Below are 27,293 nucleotides of genomic sequence, written 5' to 3' on the forward strand. Positions count from 1 at the left end.
ATACGGCCAGACACATGGCCTGAACCTGCAAGAGGCTGGCCAGCAAGAGTCCCAGGACACCAAAGGCATTCCCTACAAACCCTGGAAAAGCGGAGGCGAGCCAAAGGGACCCGGGCCACACCCACATCTAGTGACCCAATAAGAGTGCACTGCTGAGAATGACCGACGCTTCTTCATCCAATCAAGTACCAGGCTTCTGAGGCGTGACCCAGAGGACCCACCTCCGTTGTCCCCGCAGAGGGCTCGGCCCTAATTGGCAGTTCTGTATCCTACGAAGGCCCAGAAATTCGAACGTAAGGGCCGAACCTCACCGCAGACCAACCAGGAAGAGGTGACGTATTAGGTCCCGCCCTCTATCTCTTTGAACGAATCCCTGGCTCTAGGGGCGGGGGGTAATGAAGAGACTGTCTAATGGAAAGACGGCGCGGGGAGTACCCGCCCGGTTATTGGCCGAGTAAAGTAAACAGAGGGAGGGCCGGGGCGGGGCGGGCCGGTGCCCGGGTGGCCCCCGGGAGGGGGCGGAGAGTGCGCGGCGGGCGGCGGCGGCCGGGGAGGCCCGGGAGGCCGCGGCGCGGTCACTGCGAGCCGAGCCGAGCCGCGCCGTTTGCCATCCGGCCCCGGCTCCCTCGCGCGATCCCGGCCGGCGGCGCGGCCCGGCGGGCCCGGCGGCGCCGCAGCCCATGGAGCTCGAGAACATCGTAGCGAACACGGTGCTACTCAAGGCCCGGGAAGGTGAGGCGGTCGGGTGCGGAGAACGCGGGCGCGCGGCCTCCGAGCTCCGGGGGAGCCCCAGCCACCGGATCCCCTAGGGCAGCTCGCCCGGCGCCCCGCACCTCGCGCAGACACGAGCCCTTCCGGCCTGTGGTCCTCCTCCTTTGCACCTGCCCCCCGGGAGCAGGAGCCCAGGAAGGGGCGGGGGTCAGGCCGCCGCCCTCGCGGCGGGCGCCTGGGAGGTTGGGGTGAGGGAGTGAGGGAAGGAGAGAGAAAGGAGGAGGGAAGGGTGGGACCTCAGCCCTGGGAGAGCCTCTCAGAGGCCTCGCCCAGGTGAGAGGTAAGAAGATGCCCCAGGAAGGGGTAGCCTACCCCACGTGCCCTGGGACCCAATTCAGGCGCGCAGCCTGGACCGGCACACAGTTGGTGCAGGGTGAAAGGTTTGGGGAATGAATTAACCGGGGCTCTGCGGCAGTACAGCCCACCTGACGTGGAGAAACTGTTGGTCACATATGCTACCAGCATGACTGTCACCTGCTCAGTGCCTTAGGACACTGGGGACAGAGGTGAATAGGTCACGATTTTTGCCCTCAGGAAGCCCACAACTAGAGGGGCACAGAAATAACTGGAAGGTGAGCTTTGAAGGAAGAGAGCATGCCGGGCTGGTGGGACTGTTAAGTACAAGCCTGGCAGAGGGAGCCAGTCTGGTGAACCTAGTGTCAGTCAGCTTCTCAGACGGTATCAGTAACTGCTCTGAGGGTCCTGGGGACACAGAAGGACCAAACCTGGTCCTTCTGCCTTGTGGTCAGTCTGCTCCTCATCTGCCATTGTCCACCTCAGTAATGTAATCACCAAACACCTACTCTGTGCCCTGTCCTGTTCAGGGTGCTAGGGACCAGCAGAGAAGAAGACATTTTTTGGATCTCTAGGGCAGGGAGGTCAGGACAGTTTTTCTACACTTTGCTGAGCTTCCAGGCCGAAAGAGCCATCTGCTTCATCTTTCTGCCCCACTTTACAAGTGGGAAACTGGGCTCGGATCAGGGACTAGTCCCCAGATCACACAGTGAGACTGGCTGACCAGGCCTGGGACACAGGATTCCCCCAATGTAATCTGTAGGAAGCCCAGAGAAACCTCCAGCTGACACAGCATCTGGTGCCCCTGCCTGCCGACCCCAGGAAACATGCCCATGCTGCCTGGAAGTGGACATGGCAGTCTGGGTCCTTAATGCCCAGAGCCTTCCTTATCTCTTGTCTCTTATCCAGTCCTGGTGCTCGGCCTTCCTCCCAGCCTATGGGGGCATCTGCCGATTCTGTTCTGCCTCGTCATTCAGCCAGCCAGGGAGGAGGGGTGGCGAAAGCCTGGCCAGGCCTCCCTCCCTAGGGCTGTAGCCAGTCCTCGGGCCTGCTGAGAGCACTGCCTTGCCTGGCTAGAGAATGTGGGCACCTTCCGACAGGCTTCCTCAGCCTGTGGATGAGGCATAGAGGGTTATGGCCAGATGGGGACCCATGCCTTCAATGGAGAATCCTTACTCCCACCTGGCTCTGCCCCTCCCACCTGCGTGGCTCTAGACAAGTCTTTTCTCTCTGAACTTCAGTAACTCTTTTTGTGGAATGGTTGGGGATGGGACATAAAAACTAATGGAAATCCCGATGGTCATGGGTCCTGAATCCTGGTCCATAGACTGATTATGCCGGAAACTCTGTTTGAGCCTGGGCCCTTGCCACCTTCCCAAGTGCTCTGACGCCCTGAGTGTTTGGGATTGTATGTATTTGATTGACACCTGACAGATGCCCTGCATGTTTTCGGTGGAAAAGGAGCTTGCGTGTGGTCCCAGGAAGCTGGGTTCGAATCCTGCCTCTGGGACCTCCCAGGCTTTGTGATCTTGGACAAATTGATTCCTCATTTCGGGACCTCAGTTTTCTCATACACTTGGGTCAGGTCTGGCAGAGTTGCTGTGAGGATGAAGTGGGGCAGCCCTGGAGGAATGAACCCTCAGTTAGTCCTTCCTTCCTTTCCCAGACCCCCAGAGGCACAGGGAGGGGACCAAGCTAGGGTGGGGAGGAGCCCCACTGACTCTGGTGGCAGTTCCAGGACAGGATATTTGCATGTGACTCTTCGCTGCTGCCTTGATGTGGCTGGGAGGAGGGAGAGGAGGAAGTAACTGGTGGGGGTAGCAGGCGGATGGAGGGTGGGGTGAGGGACCTGCGGGGGTGGGGGAGGAGTTCCCCTTCTAGGGAGGCCTTGCCGCGGGTGGGGGGCGGGGGTCTGTTGCTCACTCACAGTGGAGCAATGACTGTAGGGTATGCTGGGTGCGGGCTGCAGGAGGGCTGCTAGAGGGTTTCCCAACGGGTACCCTGCAGCACTTCCTTCTCCAGGCCACCGAGGTCAGGGAGCCCATCGAAGGACCCAGCCTTGCACCCTCCCTAGAAGGCGGCTCCTCCTCCTGCACCACCTGCCTTCAGCCAGGCCCCATGGAAACAAGGCTGGGTAAACCAGGCGGGAAACTGAGGCCAGGCAAGGGACCCACCTCTTGTCACAGCTCTACCCGGTGCTGGACCCAGACTCTCCCAGTCACCCTCACAATACTTCCGGAGGTGGCTTTGGACCCGAGGTACAGACGGAGAAGCGGAGGTCTCTAGAGGGCAAGTGATGGGCCTAAAGTGTAAAGTGGAGATTCAAACTGAGATCTGTGTGATTCCAAGACTCAGGTCCCTTCCACCATTTTCAACCTCATGGCCCAAGGGCCACATCTGGCTAGCCCTTTGTCATATTTGATTTATTTGGCTGAATGGGTTTTTAAAATTTTAGAAACCAGTATTTCATGTAACAGTTCAGATTCTCAGCTGGTTTTGAAAAGTCAGAAGAGCTGGCCCCACTGAGCCAGCCATCCTGCCTCGTATCAATCAGGCAATCAGCTACAGTTGTGCTGCAGCTGCCCTTGTTGCAGGGGGCACCGGGTCCCGTTCACCACACTCCCCACCACTCCCTGTTGTCTCCCATCAGACCCACGTTTGCCGTACCTGTCTGGCTCTGTAGGCCTTTGAGCTGCTATCCTGGTCTCAGCGGCTACAGATGAGGGGTCAGCTATCAAGACTAGGAATGCAGGGGTAGGGATCCTGAGGGCCAACCCTCTTGCACCCACTTTGTTTGAGTCTCTGATAGCTCTGATGCAGGGTCCGGAATAGAGGCCTGGAGCCTCCCTGGTGACCCAGGCTGCCTTCTGCCTCTAGCATCTCTCAGGCACATCCCCTGTGTCCTGGAATGTCTCCCACTTCTGGGCCTTGACTTACACAGTTCCCACCACTGTCGTATCCTTCTCTACTTTCCTCACCTGGGAAACTCCTGCCTGGTAGGAAGCAGCTGAGGCTGGTCGAAGCTACCTGCAAACCGTACCCTCCTGCAGCAGGGGCGCCCAGGGGACCATGTGTGTTCTGGAACCCAGCGAGGGCACGCTGGAGCATTTGGAAGGAAGGCCCGAGGTGCCTCCTAGAGCAGGCTGGGCCCTGAAGGCCTCCGAACCACCTGAGGGTGGAGGGGAGGCATGGCGGGGGCGGGACTCGAGACCTAGCGCTTGTTTACTCCCACAGGTGGTGGCGGGAATCGCAAAGGCAAAAGCAAAAAATGGCGGCAGATGCTGCAGTTCCCCCACATCAGCCAGTGCGAAGAGCTGCGGCTCAGCCTCGGTGAGGCCTGGGTAGAGACAAGGCGTGCTGAGGCCAGAGGGACCTGCTGGTGCCAGGGGAGCCTCCCCTGAGACCTGGCCTCCCGGCGGAGGGGCAGCGTTGGGGGTTTCGGGGAGCAGAAAGATTGAAGCTGCACCACCCAACTGGTTTCAGTTCCTGGGCTTGGGGTGGGTGGAGGGCAGAGAGCTCACAGGACAGCAGGGGGCTGTTGGGGTAGGCGTGGGGAGTAGCATGGGGTCAGATATGGGGCGGTGTGACGTGTGACGGAAGCAGTGGAAGGGAGGGCCAGGCCCTGGGTGAGCAGGGCTTGCGGGACAGAGGGCGTGGTGGGGGCTGGAGTCAGCCAGCTGATTGACTGCACTGGGAGCCCCAGGCCTGTGCTCACCCCAACCCAGCCCCAGAGGTGTCCAGCCAAGCCTCGACCCCAGGGCCCAGGCCCCCTCTGACAGCCCGCACGTGGGCCAGGAGTATGCCATGGCTGCTCCCACTGCCGAGAAGGAGGCCTAGCCTTGAGCTCACCGGAAGCCACAGCTTCCTCCCACACTTTCGCCAGGCAAGCAGCAGGTGTGGGCCCAGGCCTGGCCAGAACCTCACAGACCGCACCCAACCCCAGCACTGTGACATATGCAAGTGATGTGAAGCAGGAGTCAGCGGCCGGAAGTGAGGACCCCGGCTCTGGAGCCATGCTTCTGGCTGTGTGACCTTAGGCTAATCGCTTAGCCTCTCTGAGCCCTGGAGTCCCAAGTTCTGATGGCAGTAACAATAGTGCCACCTCAGCGCTGTGGTGAGGGTTCTAAAGGACATAGTGGCTACCGTACTGCAGGGCTGGAAGCTGTTGGTGGGGCCCAGGGCCTGGCGGTGCAGACAGGAGTGCCCTGCTGGCTGGCAGGCTCCAAGTCTGGGAACCCAGCAGCTCCCATCTCTGCCCGCAGAGCGTGACTACCACAGCCTGTGCGAGCGGCAGCCCATCGGGCGCCTGCTGTTCCGAGAGTTCTGCGCCACGAGGCCTGAGCTGACCCGCTGTATTGCCTTTCTGGATGGGGTGGTGAGTGCAGCCCAGCCAACATAAAGGGTGCACAGAGGTCCCGGGCCACACATACCCCAGCTCCCCATACCTGTTGCTTCACCCAAACCCCGAGCTTCTCTGCCTCCTACCCTACAGGCTGAGTATGAAGTGACCCCCGATGAGAAGCGGAAGGCGTGTGGGCGGCGGCTAATGCAGAATTTTCTGAGCCACACGGTGAGTGAGCACTGATGGAGGGATGACAGCAGTGGGTAGAGCTCAGTGACGGGGAGTGGAATGACCACAGCCTGGGCAGAGAGTGCCCTGGAGCTGCTCCAGGCTCACCAGGCAGCACTGTGGGCACGGAGCCCAGGAGGGTGGGCTGGGGCTCTGGGTGGGGCAGCCTGCCAGCAGCTCTTCTTCACCCTGCTTCAAGGGGAGCAGCAGACACCAAGTTCAGCAGCTGGGCAGGCTGGTGCACCACCAGCCTGCAGCCACCCGCTAGCACAGGTCCGAGATCTCTGCCATCTCTGCTCTGAGAGTGGACAGCTGGCCAAGGGAGCCTCCTGTACTGAGCTGTCTGCGGCCTGTCCCCAGGGTCCTGACCTCATCCCTGAAGTCCCCCGGCAACTGGTAACTAACTGTGCCCAGCAGCTGGAGCAGGGGCCCTGCAAAGACCTCTTCCAGGAGCTCACCCGGTAAGCCTCTCCCTGCCCACAGGCTGAGAGTTGTGTTCTGAGGAGGGGACTTCTGTGGACCCAGAAGGCTGTGAGCAGAACAGCAGTTGGTGAGGGAGCTAAGCCTCTCACCCTGGCCTTGCCCCTGCTGTGTGACTTTGGCCAGGTTGCCTCCCCTCTCTAGCATCCTCAGCTTCAGTATGGGATGCATGTCTCCCACGTAGCTGGGTTAGCAGGAGGGCTGGCCGAGGATGCTGCCTTTCAGGCTGAGCATACACATAACGGGGGACCTGGCCCATAAAGCTGAGAACCTGGGGTGTCGGCTTGACCAGTGGGCTGGGCATTCTCAATAGGCTGACCCATGAGTACCTGAGTGTGGCCCCTTTTGCCGACTACCTCGACAGCATCTACTTCAACCGTTTCCTGCAGTGGAAGTGGCTGGAAAGGTGAGCTCCTTGAAGACTGGGCTGAGGTGGGCCAGATTGGGCCAGGGTGCTGGAGTTCTCATGGGCATCAGGCCCCTGCTCGGCTAGCGTCTGTTCCCCAACCCCTTGCCCGCAGGCAGCCAGTGACCAAAAACACCTTCAGGCAGTACCGAGTCCTGGGCAAAGGCGGCTTTGGGGAGGTGAGTGGCCAGGCCAGAGCCCAGCAGAGTGCAGAGGTGGGGTAGGGTGGGCCCTGACCAGCCCCTTCCCCCTCTGAGTCTCTGTAACCCCAGGAAGGGCACAGCTGGTCCCCATTTACCCTATCTACTCTGGCCACAGGTATGCGCCTGCCAGGTGCGGGCAACCGGCAAGATGTACGCCTGCAAGAAGCTGGAGAAGAAGCGGATCAAGAAGCGGAAAGGGGAGGCCATGGCACTCAATGAGAAGCAGATCCTGGAGAAAGTGAACAGTAGGTTTGTAGTAAGTACAGACAGGAGATCCCCCTCCTTCCCCTTGGCCACATGCTGCCCTCCCCACTCACTGGAGTAAGATCTCTTCCCTACCTGACCCGCCCCGCCCCGGGCATGCCCCCCCAGGCACCGCCCCTTCCAGGCACCACCCCCTCTAGGCTTGGCTGGCTCTCTTGCCCTCATAGATGCCTGGGTGGGTTTGAGGCGTTGACACCTGGCCTGGGGAGCAGGCTGGGCCCCAAGGAGTGGCACTGAGGATTATTTGGGTGGCTGGTGCCAGCCCCACCACCAGGTGGCCCATGGCCCCTGCTTGAGGGCTTGGGTCCCCTTGGCCACAGGTGAGCTTGGCCTACGCCTATGAGACCAAGGACGCGCTGTGCCTGGTGCTGACACTGATGAATGGAGGTGACCTCAAGTTCCACATCTACCACATGGGCCAGGCCGGCTTCCCCGAGGCGCGGGCTGTCTTCTACGCAGCAGAGATCTGCTGTGGCTTGGAGGACCTACACCGGGAACGCATCGTGTACAGGTGCAGCAGCGTGGCCTTCCCTGCCAGGAGCCGCAGCTGGGCATGGGTGGAGGCTGCAAAGGGATGTTGGTGTGCTGGGGCTATCACCGCTGGCACAAGTCTGTCTGGGTTCTGGCTCAGGGCTCCACATTCACCCAAGCCAAGCAGACTTGAGAGGCTCAGAACGCAGGCTCTGGGGTCTGGTTGTCTCATGTGTGAATCTCGGCATTGTCAACCCCTTTCTGAGTAGCCACATTTGACAAATAAAAAAAGTACAGTCAGCCACCAAAATGGAGGGAGGACAGAAGCCCCTTGACACTGGTGGTGAGCAAGGCTGCTGGTTTTGTCCAGGAAGTCCCACCCCCTACCCCAGGTGGGAGCTGCCTTCCACTTGGCTAGTGAGTCCTGGCTGAATGGATCCTTTATCTGCTCCCTCGAGTTAGGGCTGCTGCGGTGGGGTAGGGTGGGAGGAGGGCAGGTCTGTCTGTCTGGCAGCAAAAGACTCCTGCACCTTGCTGCACATCCCATCCCAGGAGGCGAGCAAGTTAGGAGGGGGTGGCCCTGTCCAGCTGCCTGGCAAACTAAGCAGCATCTGACCCTGCCCTTCTCTCCCCACAGGGACCTGAAGCCAGAGAACATCCTACTGGATGACCACGGTGAGTGAGGGGGGTCCCAGGGCAGGGATGGCAGAGGTGGGGGAGTCTGGTCTACCTGCCTAACAGGACTCCCTGCTTCTCTACCCGCATTCAGGTCACATCCGCATCTCTGACCTGGGGCTGGCTGTGCACGTACCTGAGGGCCAGACAATCAAAGGCCGTGTGGGCACCGTGGGCTACATGGGTGAGTCCCCCTCCTCCCTGGCCCACCAGCCTCCTGGGTCCTCTCGCTGTCCTGGGCCCAGTCCCGCCACTTCTGTTGGGCTGTCTCTTGCACCTCAGGGAATAGAGAGAGCCAATGCTCCTCTTTCATAGATGAGGAGACCGAGATTTTACCAGGGCCCGACACACTGCGAAGCCACAGCATTCACTCACTACGTGTGCATTGAGCTCCTCCTGCTGGTCAGGCCTGCAGGTGGCTACCTGTGAAGGACAAGGGAGTCACACCTGTTTCCATGGCCCCAGCCCTTGGCTCCCTGGACCTGCCCACATGCCGAATGGGAATGCCCATCTGTAGTGGGGGCCGAGATGTGCCCCACCTGCCCCTTGGGACTATATGACACAGTGGACAGAGCTCCGGCTGTAGGTTCCACTTCTTCCTTGTTTTGTGTCCTTGGGCCAGACATTCTGTTTCTCCCAGCCTTGTAAAGCAATGATCATACCAGCTCCCTGGGTTGTCCTAAGGCACTTTCATCTTTAAAGATGAAAAGAGGCAGTAGAGACAAAATCCCCACGTGCTTGCCCTGGCAGGCAGGGGTATCCAGCAAACGAGTTGTCATCTTCTTTCCTCTCTAGAGAGGGAATATTAGAATATTATTTAATAATATTTAATATTAGACTAGTAAATCCAGAGGTTACAGGCTGGTAGCCACAAGGGCCTAATTTGGTAAATTTTTGTTGAAGTTTAAAAAAAAAATTTTTTTTGAGTAAAGGTAGATTTATTCAGAGAGATACTCCATAGACAGGATTGCAGGCTGTTTCAGAAGGCAAGAGGAAAATATCAAAACAAATATATATACGTAAATCCATGACTGGGACATTGTGCGGTATACAAGAAATTGACACATTGTAACTGATGATACTTCAATTTAAAAAATCAAAAATTAAAAAAAAACTGGAAAAAAAAGAAGGCAAGAAAAAAGCCACGAGGTGTGGGAATTAGGTGCTTAGTTTAAAGTAAAAGTAGTCAATAAGAAAAAAATACCAAAAAAATAAAATAAAAAGTCACAGAGTATGGCTGTCTTACTCAGAAGCCATGAGTTGAGGGGATTTTTCATTTTTATGGGCTCAGTAACTTCACATGCTAGAAATCAAATTGTTTTAAAAACAATTTCAGTTGGTCACCGACATTTATAACCCAGACAGCTTCACATTAAAAATATGGATTTCTGGGGGGGAGGGTATAGCTCAAGTGAGAGCGCATGCTTAGCATGCATGAGATCCTGGGGTTCAATCCCCAGTACCTCCTCTAAGAATAAAATAAATGAATAAACCTAAATACCTCCCCCCACCAAAACAAACAAACAAAAAAACATTAAAAAAAAATACGGATTTCTGACTTCTCTTGAAAAATCATTAGCCCTAGGTCCTTGCTGGGCCGCATTAGCTCCTTTTGATGGGGTGTGTCTTCTACTCACCTCAGTCCCCACCAGGCCACTGACGGTGCCTGCCTGGCTGGAGCCGGTGGGTGTTTGAACTGGTTCCCAGCCTTGACGTGCGAGCTGGGCATTCCCAGGGCCCCAGGGCTCGGGTCCGCTTTATGCGTGGTCTTTACTCCTGTGCCCTCCCGCCCAGCCCCGGAAGTGGTGAAGAACGAACGGTACACGTTCAGCCCAGACTGGTGGGCGCTAGGCTGTCTCCTGTACGAGATGATCGCGGGCCAGTCGCCCTTCCAGCAGAGGAAAAAGAAAATCAAGCGAGAGGAGGTGGAGCGGCTGGTGAAGGAGGTGCCCGAGGAGTACTCCGAGCACTTTTCCCCGCAGGCCCGCTCGCTCTGCTCCCAGGTACGGTAGCCAGCGGGAACCCCCGCCGGCCGGGGCCGGGCCGGGAGCGCCTCTCCCAGGGCTATCTTGACCGCCCCTGCCCTAACGCAGCTCCTCTGCAAGGACCCTGCCGAGCGCCTGGGGTGTGGTGGGGGCGGCGCCCGCGAGGTGAAGGAGCACCCTCTCTTCAAGAAGCTGAACTTCAAGCGCCTGGGAGCCGGCATGCTGGAACCACCCTTTAAGCCTGATGTGAGTGCAGCTTACTCCTGCGCGGGGCGGGGCCACGCCCAGGAGGGAGGGGCGGGAGAGGCTTGGGAGCTCCGCCTACTCCGGCGGAGGGCGGGGCCAAGCCCTGGAGGGTGGGGCGGGGAGGCCTGGGAGCTCCTGGAGAATTGGTCAGGACATCCTCGGTGCAAGTTTCAGCAAACTCAAGTGGTTTAGCCAACAAAACAGGATTCACTGGACTCATAAGAATGAAAAGCTCTGGGGTTGGATATAGCTCAGTGGTAGAGCGAATGCTTAGCATGCATGAGGTCCAGGTTCAATCCCCAGTTCCTCCATTAAAAATAAGAGGGGGCCAGGGGAATGAAAAGCCCCAGGATAGGTCTAGCTTTTGGCATACTGGATCCGGGGCTCCAACAATGTTATAGGAATTCTGTCTTCCTCTCCCTCCTGCTGGTCAATGTGCAATTGTCTCAGGCAGCTGTCCCCTCAGTGTGGCATGCCTACACCCTAACAGCTCAGCCACCCCAATATTGCCCCTTGCCCAGTAATTTCAAAAGAAGTCCTAAAGGGGAAAAAAAAGGCCTAAGGCTGATGCTCATTGCCTCTGATTGCTCAGAGGCCCCTCAGCAGCCACACCTGGATCATATGCCCACCTGAGCCACAGCCATTGAGGGCGATCAGTTCCCCAAAGGAAAACCAAGATGCCTTGCCAGCAGGGAGAAGGGCTATTGGTCTGGCAGAATATCTGCTGCCCACCGCTCCTGGCAATGCTGACCTCCCATCTGTGGGTAGGATGTTCCCTGCTGCAGAGTCTCACTCATTTACTGAGCATCTCAGTGGGTCAGGCAACCTACTGGCAGAAACGTCCTTGAGTCATCAGACTCCAAGTGGCAGAAACCCAACTCAAACTTAGGCCCAACATGGAGCTTATTGGTTCATTTGGCCAGAAATTTCCAGAGTAGGGCCAGTGTCAGGATATCACACTGTGTTGCCAGGACTCCCTCTCTTGGCTCTTGCTTCAACTTGTTGACTCTTCTCCCACTGAATTCAGGCTTCTCTGTATAAAGTCATAGGGAGGGTTCTGATTGGCCAAGATTAGGTCATGTGCTTGGCCCCCCTTCATGTGTAAGGGAACTGAGTCCTGTGATTGACAGTTCACCCAAAACACTGGGGAGGCAGGAATGTGATGGATAGAACAGGTTCGTGGCTGTCAGCCGCACATGTGGTTCTTTATTCATTCAACAAATACCTGAATACCCATATGTGCCAGACCTCAGAATCAATAGGGTCAACAGGACCCAGTCCCGCCTTCATGTTCTAGTGGGAAGACATAGCAAAATAAACCAGAAAGTGAAAAAGGAATGGTGGGGCATGGGAGTATTTTTAGACAGGATAGTTTCTGAGGAGCTGATGGTTAAGCAGAAGCCTAAAGTATGTGAAGGAGAGAGCCGTGCCAAGATTTAGGGTGTGAGCATTCTGGGGAGAAGGAACAGCCAGGCATTGAGGTCATGGTGCAGGGACCAGCCTTGAGAGATGGAACAGCAGTGAGAAGGCCAGTGTGGTCAGAGTGAGCATGTGCAGGGAAAGAGGCTTGAGGTCTTATGCTAAGTGTGTCGGGCATCTTTGGGGAATGTGGAGTGGGCATGCGAGATGTGGGGGGTGGGCAGTAGAGCAGAGGAATGGGAGGACATCTGGGGGCTGCTTCCTCTGAAGGATTGTGTCATGTAGCTGGGCCCCACCAGCACCCTGAGGTTTTGGCCTTGCCGTGGGCAGTTAAACTGAGAGCCTGACTTCCAGGCAGCCTGCCTTGGGGCTGGCGCTGCCACTCAAGTTGACTCCTGCTCCCTGCGCACCTCATCTCATTTGACCTTGAAATCTTCCCAGTGCCCCTCTGTCTTTCATTCAAAGTTAGAAAATCAGTGGCCTGGAGTTTAACTTTTTTAGAAGCAGCAGACGAAAAGCATGCTTGATGATAACAGTTTTTAACAGCTTTATTGAGATTTCATTTACATACCATGCAACTCACTCCTTTAAAGCATATAATTAAATGGTTCTTGGCATATTCAGAGTTGTGCAACCACCACCACAATCAATTTTAGAACATTTTTATTACCCCTCCCCCCCCAAATCCCCATGCCCACCATACCCATTAGCAGTCGCTCCCCATTCTCCTCTCCCCTGGTCCCTGGCAGCCACTAATCTACTTTTATGTCTATTAGCCTATTTGGGACATTTCATATTAATGGAATTATACAATATGGGGTTCTTTGTGACTGGCTTCTTGCACTTTGCATAATGTTTTCAAGGTTCACGAGTGTCGTAGCGTTTATTGGTATGCGTTCCATTTTTATGACTGAATAATATTCCATTGTATGAATATGCCATATTTTGTTTATTCATCAATTGATGGACGTTAGGGTGGTTTCCACTTTTTGGCAATGATGCTGTTTTGAGCATCCACATACAAGTTCTTGTGGAGACATGTGTTTTCACTCCTCTGGGATGTAGAATGCTGGCTTATATGGTAACACCGTGTTTAACCTTTTGGGAGAACTGCCAGATTGTTTTCCAAAAAGCAGCTGTACCATTTTACACAATGATGTTTTAATTGACATGCTTAACAGTAGGATTTAGAAAACAAGGTAAAGATGAAAAAGAAGTGGCCTTCTGAGGGGGAGGTAGGCTCCCTGCAGGGGGCTGGGGGGGTGCGGGAGGTGGGAGAGCTGTTTTAATCCACTGGTTGGCTGTGAAGCTTGAGGGGATGGACAGAGGACCCATCAGCTCTGGACCTTGCATGGGGTGCCCAGCTGAAGGAGCTAGCTGAGATTCAGCTGTGCTCCCCTCACCAGTTGCACGCAGACAGCTGTGTGCAGCTGGAGGGGGTGCCTGTTACTGATTCCACGAGGCGAAGTGGGGGCTGGTTCACTGCAGTGGGTCAGCTCTGCAGTCAGTGAGCAGTGAGGGATAATGGTCCCTGGTTTACAGAAGCACAACTTGGGCCTCAGGGAGAAGGGACCACCATGTTCAAGAAGTACATGGGGCACCTGGTTTTTTACTCCAGACCAGAGAGCTGCAAGAGTCAGGGCACAACCAGCTGCAGCTCAGCGCTGAGCTGCCCCTCTGTGGAGGGGGTGTGTATGGCGTTCCTGTCTGACCGCTGTCTCTGTCCCCCCCCAGCCCCAGGCCATTTACTGCAAGGATGTTCTGGACATCGAACAGTTCTCCACAGTTAAGGGTGTAGAGCTGGAGGCCACTGACCAGGACTTCTACCAGAAATTTGCCACGGGCAGCGTGCCCATCCCCTGGCAGAATGAGGTGGGGCCCTGCCCAGCTGGTGGGGTGGGCTCCAGAGGGACGGCACTGGGGCAGCGCTCACAGCCGCTGTTCTGTGGCAGATGGTAGAGACCGAGTGCTTCCAGGAGCTGAATGTCTTTGCGCTAGATGGTTCGGTTACCCCAGACCTGGACTGGAAGGGCCAGCCGCCTGCGCCCCCCAAGAAGGGATTGCTGCAGAGGCTCTTCAGTCGCCAGGTAAGCCCCAGCAGTGTCCTCCCTGGGCCCCCAGCCTGGCTCCAGGGGACGGTGGGTGGGAGGCAGAGCCGGTGCCCGCATGCGCGGGGAGTGGGCATCCTCCAGCCGTGTCAGCGGTGCCCAGGGTCTCTGGCCTCATTCCCGCCTGTCCCCGACCCCTGGCTGGGCTCACAGCCTCTTTTCTCTTTCCAGAGGTGAGCAGTGTGGGCTCCCCGTGGGCTGGCCTTGCTGCCTGGCCTCGGGGAGCCACAGGCAGCCCTTCCATGGCAGAGGCAAGATGTGGGCGAAAGAAGTCTGGTGCCCGCTCCCCATTTCCCCCTCCCCACCGCTTCCATTCCCTGCACCCTGGCACCTGCAAGCTGCTAGCCTTGCTTAGCCGTCTGTCTCCCCATGCTCTGCCTCCACCAGCCCCAGGGAGAAGGCCTTGGCAGAGCCTGGGATCCACCTTGCCCCCTTACTTCAGCCTGTTGCCAGCAGCCTCTGCACTGATGTCCACACATGTCTGGCCTGAGCTGTTGCTCCAGGCCCCTCGTGGGGAGCCCCCTCCTCAGAGCATGGCCCCGGGCGGCTCCTGGTCTCCCCAGTGACGGCCATGGTGGCTAACTGCACCCGCTCTGCCTCTCTTCCTCCGTGTCTTCCCTGCCCTCCAGGACTGCTGTGGGAACTGCAGCGACAGTGACGAAGAGCTTCCCGCCCGCCTCGAGCTCCCCACCCGCCTCTAGCCCCCAGCCCGAGGCACCCCCGGGCGGTTGGCGGTAGCAGCTACTCCAAGCGCTGTTTACAGTTTTGCACAGTGGTCTTCCCCCTTGTCCACTCGAGTTGTGGCCTGGGGAACACAGCCGGAGCTGTCCCTGGTGCCCTCTGCCCTTCAGCCCCTAGTCTGGCTGAGTTTGGCAAGGCCTGGGCTGTCCCTGGGACAAAGGTGCGTCCCTTCAGCTCTTGTCTGTGGAGCTCGGGGCTTTCTGTATTTATGTCTTGTACGAATGTATATAGCAACCAGAGTGTTCTTAAGACCTACCCTGGAGCCGGCAGAGGGGCTGCTGCCAAACTCCAGGCTCCTAAGGCCTGGCCCGGATGGGCGAGGCTGGGCCGGGCCAGGGTCCTGAGCCCCAAGCACTGTGCTTGCCACCGCCGACCTCCGAGTAAGACTTGTGCCTGCCCCTGCCGCCCTGGGCTCAGGCCGCCATGTCTGGGGCCCAGTGCTGTCCCTTCTCAGCACTGGTCAGAGCTGGATCTGGGGCCTCAGTGTCCCCTAGGCCTGTGCCAAAGTGTGACCAGAGATTAGGCTGACCCTGGGACCCCTCAGTCCACTGCCCAGGCTGTCCCAGAGGGGTCTGCCTCTGCCTTCCAGCTTCCAGGGCACCTTGTCCCTCATGCTGGGCCCCGTTCCTGAAGACACCTCTTGCAGAAATACCCCAGCCCAGGCCATAGGAAGGGTGGGGGCAGGGGTGTCCCTGGTCAACCCTCAAACATTCCAGACTCCCCTCATAACAACAGACACATGTGCCCAGCAATAATCCGCCCCTCCCTGTGTGTGCCTGTGGTGTGTGTGTGTGTGTGTGTGAGAGTGTGTGAAGGGGGTAGGCTGAGGCTGTGTGCCTGTACCCGAGGCCCCAGCCCTGGCCCTTCCCAGACTGTGATGGCCATCCTGGTCCCAGTGTTAGGGTAGCTCGGGATTACAGGGCCCCAGTTTTTCCATATTTAAAGCCAATTTTTATTACTCATTTTGTCCAGTGTAAGCTGCCACGTGTCTCTATGTGAATACAGTCTGAGCACAAAACTGGCCAGCTGCCCCTGCCTTTCTCTTTCTTGCCCCTGGTGGTCCAGGGGTCTTCCTGCTCCCCTGGCCCTGTTGACAGTGGGGAGGGATTGGAAGTGGGGCTGGTGAGGGCTGCCCTTCCAGCAAGGCCCTTCCCTGTCCCTCCAAGACCGCTGTGGGTAGTCTTGTGGTAGCCTCGCCAGGCAGCCAGGCTTTGGTGGCCTTTGGGCCCTCCAGCTTCCTCAGGGGGGGTGAGACCTGAGGGAAGAAGTCTTGGGTCCCCACTAGGGTGTGGGTCTGGCTCTGCCTGTGCTGGAGAGGCAGGCTCAGCTGGCAGTGTTTCCTCCAAAGCCAAGGTGGCCTGGCCGCTAGCTGTGGGTTTAGAGCAGCCTGAGGTGTGAGGTGGGAGCTGCTGTTAGAAACACCCGCCCAGTTTGTCTTACCTGGACACCTGCTGTGTGATTTGCCCAGGGCCAGTGCACATGTGTTAGAACCATTCATCTGCTCTGCCTTTGAAGCAGGAAATGTGGCTGGACAGACAGTGGTGATGCTGGGAGCCGTGCTGTGGCAGAGGTGGGTGGAGACCAGCCATGTGAGCATCAGGGAGGATTCTCTGAGGGTAGCAGTTGAGCCAGGCCTTGAGGGAGACAGTCATCCAGGGGACAAAGGAATTGGGGAGCATTCCACCTGTGCAAAGACTTGGGGATGACAGCCTGTTGACCACAATTCTGTCCCAGACTTCACAAACCTGTCCCTGGTCCATAGCCTCCCAATGGCTCTAGTCCCCCAGTGATGCCCTGTAGCCACCATAAAGGTTTGTTCCTTGCCTCTGGGTGGGGCACCCCATACCACAGAGGCCACATGAGCTTTGTAGTTGGGCAGTTTTGGGTTTCAAGTCCCAACCTGGCCACTTGTCAAGCTGGCTTTGCATAGGCCCTTCCTCTCTGGAAAAATGGGTGTGTTACCCATTGTTTCATAGGGTGACTACGAGAATCCACTTAAGCAGCCAGTCACCCCCTTGAGCCCCTGGGTCAGTCAGGACTCTTGCCTGCTGGGAGAGTGGGTGCTGGGTCCCAGGCTGGTGGCTATCTCAGGGGCAGCAGGAAGGTTCCAAGCAGCAACTTAACAGAAGGGGCCTGTGATGGCAGCCCAGCTCGTGATGGTCTGGGGAGCATGCGCTGCTGCTTCTATTAACTTGAGGCAAGAAGGGTAGGGAGAGGGCCTTGCCTGAGGTCTTCCAGCTGGTGATTGGCCATTGCAGGGTGGAGAGGAAGCCAGTTGAAGATGAAGTTTGGAGCCTGAGTTGCTCCAGGCTCTGTTGCAGGGGCCAGGGAAGGTAGGTAGGTCTTCGCATGCAGAGACCACAGCCCAGTGCAGGGCAGGCATGTGAGGATGAGTGCCAGGTAGATAGGTGGGTCCAGACTTCCCATCAGACTCCCCTTGGGCTAAAGAGACACCCAGGGAACTTCGTGGCTACGGTTCAGACCCACCTTAAAGTTCTTACCACAGTGGGTCCTTGACAGCAGAAACTTCCAGAATTCACTTCCCAAAAAGCCAAGCTCACCTCCTCCCCAACCAGCTCTCTGGTGGGAGCTGGGAACCTAGGTGGAGATGAGGCCCCTGCCAGCTTGGAGCTGAGTCCAGTAGGCAAACAGACATGGGAACAGTAGGACCCAATGTGATCAGCACCATGGTAGTGACGATTCTAGAGCTGGTGGGGCTGGGACTGCCACAGGACTGGGGCTGGGGCCAATACCAAGCAGGGGAGGCCCATTGCCACAAAGTTGTCAAGAGCTGGTACCCTCCAAAACACAGAACCAGATGCTCCCAGGTAGAGGAGGGAGGAGCCGGATGGATGGTCCTGGGCCTCTAGGGGTTTGGGATGGCTGTACATCGCGTAGAGGTGGAAGAAAGGAGTGGCTGCAGCCAAGGTCAGTGAGACTCAGCCACACCAGGCTTTGAAAGCTGTGTTCGGATGCGGGGACTCATGTGGAAGGTGACTTTCCAAAGGATTTTAGGTGGCTGTGTCAGGAGGTCTACCAAGCATGTACAAAAGGACCCCGTGTTTCCTTTGGGTAAACAACTCTGTCAGTCCTTGTGGTTTAAATGGGGCTGGACTAGCACCCCCTGCATATACATACACTAGAGCGTGACCCAGATGGTGCTGTTAGGGATCTTTGGCTGCAAGTGACACAGCTGTCCTATAGCTACCTTAGAAAGTGTTAACAGGATATGGAGGAGCCAACAGACAGGACAAATCAGAACTGGGACAGCTTTGGGATCACAGTTGCAGACCCCATTCTTACCAGGGCACAACCTCCCGAAGCAAGATGCTACAGCTATGTTTATGTCTGCATCATTGAGCCTAGCTCTGAACCCAAACCAGGCTGGGAACCTGCTCAGTGTGCAATGGAAGAGCAGGGCACTTGGGTTCACAGGCCCACTCTGATGGCACTCACAGGGTGCAGTGAGTTTCCCTAGTGAAAGCAGGGTGCTCATACCCAAAGAAAAAGGAATGGATATGGGTGGCTGAACACATATCCCCTCCCCTATACCTGCATCACTCAACCGAAATGAATCCAAAAAGCCCACGTGGGTTGCTAGAACTATTAGGGAAGAACTAGGGTTCTCAGTTCCTCTGGGGATCGGTGGCAGGATACAAGCATGGAGCTATGGGGTCATCCTCACCACCGCTTGGGGGGATATTTGCCTGAAAATGATGCAAATAGAGAAGAAAGCTGAGTGGAGAGAACAGATACATGCCTGATGTCATAGCTGGGACACCTGGAACAGATTGTATAGGAAAATGTAGAGTGGCAGGTGGACAGACTAACATGGGTGATATCAAGGAGGCTCCAAGATCTCCCCAACGCGCTCCAAAGGCTAGTCTGAGGCAGGGCTAAAGGAGCACGTCCATAACTAAAAATCTACCCGTGGACTTCCCAGTTACATGAGCCAAATGCCTTTGGGCTCAAACCTATTTGTTTTGGGGTTCTGTCACTTGCAACTCAAAAAGTCCCAGCCTATATGGTGGCGGAGGGTGTTTTGGGAAAATCACCCTAAGTATAGTGGAGAATTTGGACTGGAAACAGAACCAATTAAGAGGTTTTGGACAACCAGTTTCAGACTCAGCCTGAACAATGGGACCCTCACTAGGGCTCACCAGTCTTCCCTGGAGATGAGCAGGGTCCATGGAGGCCAGGACTATGGATCCAGCACTAGGTTCTCCTCCCTGTGTTATTTACTAACCATGCGGTGGTGTGTGCTTGCTGGAGACAGTAGGAAGGGCCGTGAGTTGGGAGGGGGCCCTGGATTTGTGGATTGAGTCACACTGGGGTGCCCGACTGTTCCACAATCCCCCCACCTCGTGTGTGCGGTGCTTGTCAGGAGATGGCCGGGGCCCGGACTTGAGTGCGCTCTCCCAGTTGAGCTGTGTGTGTGTGTGTGTGTGTGTCAGGGTTCTCGATCTCAGCAGCCTGGCTCAGCATCCTGTGTGCTCTGGTCTGCCTGCGTGTGCCCGGTGCGGACAGCCCGTTGCCAGGAGCTGGGCGGTGTGGCGTGGGCATTCCCTGTGCAGGATGATCCCGGCGCCCTGGGTGCCGAGTCTCGGTGCGACATGTGGGTGCTGGGTCCTCCGCCTTTCGCTCCCGGGACAGCCTCCTCAGCGACGAGTGGCAGGGGGTGGGGGCCCTCTGCCGGCTGCCGCGCGCGCGCGCGCACGCCGGGCTCGGTACGCGCCGTGTACGTGCCCGTGCGCGCGCCCCGCGGCTCCAGCCCAGCGCTCGGAGCCGCCTTCGCTGCCACAGTCAGCTCCCTGGGGCCGCCGCCGCTTCCCCCGAGTCGGGGGCTCTGTCCGCGGGGCCCGCGCCGCTCGCCCCGAGCCAGGAGGACGAGCTCGAGGAGGATGCCTGGGCCCGTGAGTACCGCGGCGGCGGGCCGGGCGGTCCCGGAGCGCGGGCGGAAGATGGTCCCGGGGCTGAGCCCCTCCCCGCGGGCGGCCCCGCGCCCTGGCCCTGGGTCGCCGCCCCGGACCCCCTCCCCGGCCAGCCCCTCCCCCAGGCCACACCAGAGGGAGGGAGAGAGGGAGGGAGAGGGAGGGCGCCAGTGAGCGAAGGAGCTGGAGCGGGGCGCGAGCCGCCACCGGTTCGCTTGGAAACGGTTGCCACAGCAACTGGGTTGCGCTCCCCGGCAACGCGGCTGCGGGGCGGTGACGCCCCCTCCCCCTTCCCCCACCCCACGAGGGGCGGCAGCCCGGGGGCGCAGTGGGAGACGGGGAGTGGGGACACCCCCTCGCCCGGTGAGGGAAACTTCGCCCCTCTGGTCTGTCTAGGTGTGCCTGCCTCCACAGCTGTCGAGGGTGGGGGTGGGGGGCGAGCGGCCCCGTGGGCACGAGCTGGCTCCCACGTGGCTGCAGTCGTCGCAGCAGGGCTCCTATGGTGGCTGCAAACGTGGGGGCGGCCCAGCCCCTGGGCTTGCGGTGGGGAGGAGGAGGCATGGGTCTGGGGTCTGTGAGCTGCCACCCCCCACCCCCACCCCCGCCTGCGAAATGACCTGACCCGAGTTGGATGCCCCAGAGGCGATGTTCCCTACTAGGGGAGAGGAAAGAAGCTCGCATCCTCCTCTTTATGGCTAGACATGTGCCAAACCGCGGCCTGGGCCCGCGGCGGGTCTCTGCTCCTCTTCCCAAGCCTCCATTCTCCAGGGAGGGGTGGGAGCAGCGTGGGCAGAAGCAGAGGGAAGGACACTGCTGACCCAGGGAAGCTGAAGCCCAGGCCAAATGGGATCGCCCCGGCCCATTGTCTGAATCACAAGTGTCCCTTTCTTGTCTGAGCACAAAGCCCAGACTGTGCTGAGTGGCATGCAGGTTGGCCGGCGGGCAGGCCAGCGCCACATGGAGATGCCCTGTCCTCCAGGGGAGCTCCTCTGGGAGGAGAACGGCCGCTGAGTCAGAGGAAATGACCTCTGGCTCCCCTCCCAGCCTCCCCTCAGTGGGTATGCTGGGGAGAGAAATGGCCCTCCTGCCAGCTTTCCTGGGCCTGACTCAGCAGATGCCAGCCCCGACCACAGGCCTCGGACCCAATATCCCAGTGACCACAACCACCCTTGGGTTTCCTTTCCCATCCAGGGAGGTGTCCTAGGTACCAGAGGTAACCATTACCCTTGGAGGCCTTGGCATAAGATGCCCTTAGATGAGTGGTGTCCTAAGTCAGGCTTGAGTCTCCGCAGGCAGGAGTGCCTTTGGAATTACTCACAGGCTCCTTTCGTTCTGTTCCTGTTCTGCTTGAGATCTGTGTTCAGTGCTCTGCATCCACTATCTCCTAGTCCTTACACCAATTGTGCAAGGTAAGTTTATTAGCCCCGTTTTAGAGGTGGTGACTCTAGGTTCAGGGAGGTAAAGTGACTTGCCCAAGGTCACACAACCAGTTAAGTGGTGGAGCTTGGTTTCCAGTGCAGGTTTCTCTGCTGGCCTGGCCCCTCTCTGCTTGCTACATACCGTCTCTTGTGACCCAGGCAGAAAAGAACTGTAGAGCCTTCTAGAGGAGCGTTCTTAACCTTCTTCCACAGTCCTCCAGGGAGGAAATCCCCTGTTTTTTAGGCCTTGGTACACCTTGTCTCCTTCCAGCAAAATCAGCCACATGCTCTATAGGACTGTGCCACTGCTCTGCTGCCTCCCTCCCTCCATTTCTTCCCTCTGGGGGAGGCTCAGCAGTAGGCTACCTCAGTCCCCTGGGAAGCCCCCGAGGCCCTCTTCCTTGGTTCGTAGGCTCTGTGGCCTGGTCACCTTGCAGTCCTGGCTGTAGCAGGAGGAATTTAGCAATGATGGGCCCATTGCAGCGCTGGGCCCTGTGGATGCTCCGTTTAGCTCAGGGGTTGCTACCCAAATGCCTCCAGGGCCCAGGTCGACCAGGGTGCTAATCGGCTGCAGTCTGTGTTGCCATGTGAGAAAGTGAACTTATTATGACCAGATTGTCCCATTTTCAAGGTGAGCCAAAAACCCAGACTTCTATATAAAATCTCTTGGTTTTTAAATGTTGGCAACTAATCATAATATTTTTTAAAAAATGATTGTGGGCCAACCAAACATGTCCATGAACTGTGTCCAACCTGAGAGTCACGAGGCGGAGACCTCTGGTCCATAGGAGAGTGATGGCAGTTTTTGCTGGACCACCTCCAGGCTTGTGCAGATGTAGCACCAGGGGCTGGTTTTCACATTTGAGCCTCTTGAGGCTGCAAGGTGCCGGCATTTGGCCTGTCACCTGCAGCTGTGTATGCTGGGCTTGAAGTATTTTCACATTCCCCACCAGTTTTGCTCCTCCCTTGGCACTGCCAGGCAGGTCTCATCATCCCAGCGTGACAGGTGAAGAAACTTCAGCTCAGGCGTGGGGGACGGCTGGGATGGGGTTACACAGCTCGGTCAGGACAGAAGCAGGATTTGAACCCAGGGCTCCCCACTCAGTGCTCTGCCTGTTCACCAGGCTCCCTTAGAGGAGCAGATCTGAGTCCAGTAGACACTGACCCACTAGGGCCCCAGTCTCGGTTGTCGTGTTTGCAGTTTCCCGAGCCCTGGCTTCCTGGCTTGGTGCCAAGGTTGGGTCACAGAGACACTACCTGTAGGTGAGGGTGCCAAGTCAGTACTTTGGCTAAGCTGGAAATGAGGTTCTGGCCAGCTCCAAGCCTGGCTGACTGGCAGCTGGGACAGTTCCCATCATCTGTGTCTGGCTTCAGTTCATCCGTCTTGGTGTGGGAGGAGTGTAAAAATGTCACCAGTGCCTTCCTGAAATGCCCTTCCTGCTGGGACAGCAGGCTTTGCAGTCACCTGGCCTTCACAGGCACCCAGCCATGTGGGCCTGAGCGGCCTCAGCTCCTGCCTGCAGAGTAGGGATGGCATCCTCTCCCTCTGGGAGAATGAATCTAAAGAGGTTAGCGGAGGCCTGGTGTGTTCAGGGCATGCGGAACACGTGAGCAGTCACCTTCTCCTCCCCTCCCCTCATTCCACACGCCACACTCTCCTCCCTCTCTCCTCTGTCCCCTGCTCTGAATTCCTGTCCCTTCAGTTAACCAACAGCTCTGGCCTCACATCCAGGGCTTCCTTGTGTGACCCAGAGCCCCTGTTACCTGGGATTCCCTCTGTCCACTCCAGAACCCCTGGAGATATCTCCACGTAGGCTTTTCCTTTTATTCACATGGCTGGATGGGTCCTCAGATCTCTTAAAACCTCCCTGGGAAGGCTGAGAGCTGAGAGCTGGTCTTTCTCAGTGACATTTTGGTGAATGGCCAACATTTCCCAGGAATGACTTAGATGCTGACCCAACACTTGAGGTGTTCCCTGTCCTTACAGCTAAAAGACCAGACAGGTAACTGGACATCTCCGAGTTGCTCCCTCAACAAGTGGCTTTTTAGCTACTACATACTTGAGCAGATGATCAAGACAGATGCAGCCTCTCCCGTTGGACACAGGCCACTGCAGAACACTGTGAATGATGTCGCTGGGCTTCTCATCCAGCCCTGGGGGGTGAGGTAGCCGGAGGCTGATGTGTCTGGGGGGAGACAGGCGAGGCCATGAGGCTGAGTAGCAAGGGCAGCAAGACTGTGTTGCATCTGGGTTCAGGAGAGGGCCTGGGGGAAATGGGTGACGCGGAGAGTGGTAGGCTGCGCAGGAGAACAGTGGAAGTAGAGAGTGGTGGCAAGCATGGTAACAGGGGCCCAGGTGTGAGGCCACGGTGACCTGGCTAAGCCAAGGAAGTGGACAGATAAAGACACACTGCACTGAGGGTTCAAAACAACAGGATGTGGCAGCTGGAGTAAACGGCAGGCCTTTTGCTGAGATAAAAGGCCCAGCAGCAGATCTTTGGGATCTAAGGCTTTGGTGCCAGGGTTCTTCATGCAGAGGAGCGATGTGGGAGGGCCCCAGAGCAGTGCACCAGCCCTAGACTAAAAGGTTTGTGTGACCTTGGGAGTCATTTAGTCTCTTTGAGCCACGTGTTCTCATCTGTCAAACGGACAGAATGCTCACCTAGTTAGTTCATAGGGTGACTGAGAGAACTCTGTGGCAGCCAGTCCTGGGGCGGAGGGCGCCTCAGGGACACGCATCTCTGCATCCCCAGCTCTCAAGCTGCTGTCTGCAGTGCTCATGTTTGTCAGGCATCTCCAGGCCCTTTGCGTGGGTTAGCTCACTCTTCCCCGTGGTCACCAATGAGGAAACTGAGGCAACACGGAGGTTAAGAAACTCACCCCACCCCCAGCTCTCACTCCTGTCCCCCTGCTGTGCTCCCAGCGGGTGTGTGGCCTGAGAAAACCCTACAAAGTGATACACTCACAAACTCCACAAATAAACCAAGAAGGCCTGAAACATGTCTAGATAACCCACAAGAAGCAAGAAAAGAGAAAGAGGAAACAGAAAACAAATCATAAACTGGCCGGCTTAAGGATGAGTCCTGCTGAAGGCACCACTCCTAGCACACAGCTGGAGGCGGTGTTTGCTGGGGACCAGAAGTGTGTCTGCAGGGGATGGGGAAGGTGAGGGGCTGTGAGCAAGAGGCAGGGTCTGCTTCGGAAGGGCTCCCCGGACCCTGGCAGGAGCGTGCACGGGCTGTGGAGGGGTAAAGGGACAGAAAAGCTTGAGAAGCTTGGCCTGGCTAGGAGAAACACTTGGAAAGGTCTGAATGAATCCCTTGATGTTTATATATTGGGCACCTACTGTGTGGATTAGATGAGATGTTACTGATGACTCCTGTGGACCACACTCAGGGCAGGAGGGAGGCTCATGCAGGATTCCTGCCCTCTGGACCTGCTGGAGCACCAGGGTGAAGCAGCAGCCCAGGAGGGAGTGTCATCACCCCCCGACCCCCACCCAAAGTGGGCACCAGAGCCAGCCAGTGTGGGGGTCAGAGGGCCAGCTCAGCTGTGAGACCTTAGGCAGACTTCCTCTCTCAGACCCACAGTGGCCTAGTCTGTAAAATGCAGCAATGGTTCCTGCCTCCTGACTGGAGTTTAGCTGAATTAGGAATAAGAATATCTGCCAAGGACTGTCTACTGCGTGTCAGGCCTCGATCTCGGCCCCTTCATGCAGAATCTTATGTGATCTTCAACACCGCCTTCTCACTGGGGGTCTTGCCCATTTGATAGATGATGAGACAGGCTGAGAGGTGACAGTGGCACCCTGCAGGTCTTGGGGGTGGCCTGCCCCAGCCTGCTCTAATGCCCAGCCAGCTGAGCCAGACCCCTCCGGGCACAGTCCCTGTCCTTTGTTCCCTGTTAACCCCAGAGCTGCCATTCCATCTCTCCTTTACCCTATGGCCTTTTACTCTTAAGCTGAGAGCTGGTCGCCAGAAGCACTAGGGCTTTGAGGGGAAGGAGCAGGACAGTGTGTTTTGGCTACAAGCTGGCCAGACTGCCCCAGGTCCCCATGGCTGCGAGGTCCTCCCATACTGAGCACTCACCTGCATTTATTTACGTCTCACTTGTCCCTTAGGGGAAAATGTTTCAACATAAGACTTTAGATTCAGACTCAGATAAATCCCTTATTAGCTGTGTAACCCAAGGCAAGTCATTTCCCTCTCTGAGCCTGTCTCTCCATCAGATGGGCACGACCCCCAGTGAGAAGGTAGTGTTGAAGATTATACAAGATTCTGCAGGGAAGGGGCCTTGAATGAGTCCTCACACAGTAGACAGTACTTGGCAGGTATTTGTATTTCTCATTCAGCTAAACTCCATCACTTCCAGCCCCAGAAGTGCTTTTCTGACCCAGAGCTGTTCCTGCCTTGCCAAGGAGCCCCCTAGTTCGTGCCAGCTTCCTCAGAGCATTCCTGAAAATTCCTGTGGGCTCAGGAAAAGGAGAACACTGGATTTAATTAACTCCCAGTGACTGGCAGCATCGTGTTTTTATCTGGGCTGCGTCGCCATGGCAGCCTCATGGTGGGGTTGTCGAGGGGGCGGGTGGAGCTATTGTTCCTGCCATTGTCTGTTCTGGAACTCGGGCCCAGGAGAAAGGGACTGGCATGGGCACCAAGTGCCACATGGCACAAAGCAGCCATGGAGTCAGACAGGAGCCATCTGGGGAGAACTGTGGGGTGGCCAGTATGGCCTGGCTTCCCCCCAGCTTGCTCTCAGACCAGTGGAAGCTTAATGTGGAGTCCCCAGCATGGGGCTCAGGCCCATTGTGGCTCCCAGAGCTGAATGCATGTGTGCCTTGGTTGGGCATGCTGAGCATGGGGGGCCCTTGGCGCTCCTGGGAGGGGCCCCCAGGGTAGCGCAAGCAGCAGCACTCTCCCACACCAGGCTAGGGTTCTGTGGCCAGGCTTGGGGTCAAATTATGGCACTGCTGCCTGCCATCCATACACCTAATTGTGTAAAACCCATAAAACAGGAATAATTCCAGTTACCCCAAAGGGTTGTATGTGAAAGCCTCTGGGTATAAGGAATTCAAGAAGGGCTCATTTCTGTTCTGAGGGGGTGGTGAACAGTTGCCTGCCACGGTCCCTCCGCAGTCAGGGCTCCCTCCTACATACTTCTTAGGATGCAAGGTTCCCCTCTCAACCCTGGCTGTGGAGAGGAGGAGGTGGGACTAGAGGTGCCCATCTGGAGTGATGCGGGACCAGGTGGTACCGATGACTTCAGCTAGTTTTCTGTCTCTGCAGAGGGAAAGGAACTGGGGGAAGGGCACAGCGGCCTGGAGCTAGAAGGGCAGGGCCGAGTGGGGCTGCGCATGGGTAGGAGGCTCGGGAAGCAGAGACGGAGCTGAGATTAAGCGGGCGGAGGCGCCTAGAGGAAAGGAAAAGAAGGAACAGCCCACGCTCACGGCGCGTTCAGCGCAGACAAAGGCAGGCCGGTGGCACGCAGTAGCCGCGGGAACCACCCATCCGAGTTCCCGCTTCAAGAGCGGCGACAACCAGGAGGCCGCGGTGCGGACAGTAATGTTCCACGCTTTGGGAAGCCAGGGGTGGGAGTGGGTGCAAGACCTGGGGCGCCAGGGGCTGCCCGGTGTGTATGCACAGGGCTGAAGCTGGGAGCCGGCGGGCTGCTTGTGGGGCCCTCCTCGCCGCTGAGCAACCGCGCTGTGGCTCCTCTTCAGAGCCCTGGGAGTCTGCCTATGGGCCTATCAGGCCCTTTCGGAGCTGAGGTCCTTGGTCCCTCGGGGATGCGGATGGAGAAGCTCCCGTGCAGACTGAGGCCGAGTCCGGCCTTCGCGCGCCCCCTGCTGGCCGGACTGGAGTAACCTCGGCTGGGAGGCGGCGGCAGCGGCAGCCCGGGCTCAGATCCGGGAAAACCCTACCAGGGAAACCTCGAGGCGTGACGTCATCGAGCGATGACGTCACCTGGCCCCCACGGAGTGCGGGGGTTCCGCAGAGGAGGCTTCCCCAGGATTGCACGGGGCACCCGCTCGGGCAGGGAAGTCGCCGGGGGCTGCTGCGCTCCTTCACCGCGTCCTGTGTCTGTCCCACAGGTCCCGCGCGGCCCCGGGTGAGGCCCGCCAGCGCGCCTGCCGGCGCCATGGGAAAGAACGGGAGCTGCTGCTGCTGCCCCCCGCCGGCGCGCGCACGACTTGAGCCCCGCTGCGGGCAGCCCCCGGCCGCAGGGCCCCGAGTGACACTGGCGGCGCCTGGGAGCGTGGCGCGGGCCCGGGGCCACGTAGAGGAGCCCATTGTCCAGTGAAGGAGCCGAGG

At 57.6% G+C, this 27,293-nt stretch overlaps 1 protein-coding gene across 7 annotated transcripts; it reads left to right on the forward strand.

Annotated features, from left to right (window-relative positions):
• Positions 1-27,206, forward strand: GRK6 (G protein-coupled receptor kinase 6). 7 transcript variants are annotated; one of them, XM_031437879.2, is made up of 17 exons: positions 610-732; positions 3,088-3,323; positions 4,300-4,395; positions 5,328-5,440; positions 5,558-5,635; positions 5,996-6,096; positions 6,429-6,521; positions 6,637-6,700; positions 6,840-6,980; positions 7,309-7,499; positions 8,097-8,134; positions 8,229-8,318; positions 9,929-10,137; positions 10,228-10,365; positions 13,519-13,656; positions 13,737-13,871; positions 14,520-15,654. In XM_031437879.2, exons 3-17 carry the CDS (start codon positions 4,344-4,346, stop codon positions 14,628-14,630), a joined length of 1,692 nt encoding a protein of 563 aa, XP_031293739.1. In that variant the 5' UTR covers positions 610-732; positions 3,088-3,323; positions 4,300-4,343; the 3' UTR covers positions 14,631-15,654. The 7 variants fall into 7 exon arrangements, with proteins under 7 accessions (XP_064336202.1, XP_031293737.1, XP_031293740.1 ...); XM_064480132.1 differs by lacking the exons at positions 610-732; positions 3,088-3,323 and adding an exon at positions 1-331; XM_031437877.2 differs by lacking the exons at positions 3,088-3,323; positions 14,520-15,654 and adding an exon at positions 27,074-27,206 and having other exon boundaries at positions 580-732.
• The last annotated feature ends 87 nt before the right edge of the window (positions 27,207-27,293 follow it).

Source organism: Camelus dromedarius, chromosome 27, assembly GCF_036321535.1.
Source record: "Camelus dromedarius isolate mCamDro1 chromosome 27, mCamDro1.pat, whole genome shotgun sequence".
Taxonomy (NCBI): domain Eukaryota; kingdom Metazoa; phylum Chordata; class Mammalia; order Artiodactyla; family Camelidae; genus Camelus; species Camelus dromedarius.

What these genes read in the sequence shown, in the direction of transcription:
- GRK6 (XM_031437876.2), top strand. Translation starts at nt 681, where the DNA reads ATGGAGCTCGAGAACATCGTAGCGAACACGGTGCTACTCAAGGCCCGG. An exon ending in CTCTTCCAGGAGCTCACCCG is followed by an intron (nt 6,097 to 6,428) that starts GTAAGCCTCTCC and finishes CATTCTCAATAG; the next exon opens with GCTGACCCATGAGTACCTGA. An exon ending in AACCACCCTTTAAGCCTGAT is followed by an intron (nt 10,366 to 13,518) that starts GTGAGTGCAGCT and finishes GTCCCCCCCCAG; the next exon opens with CCCCAGGCCATTTACTGCAA.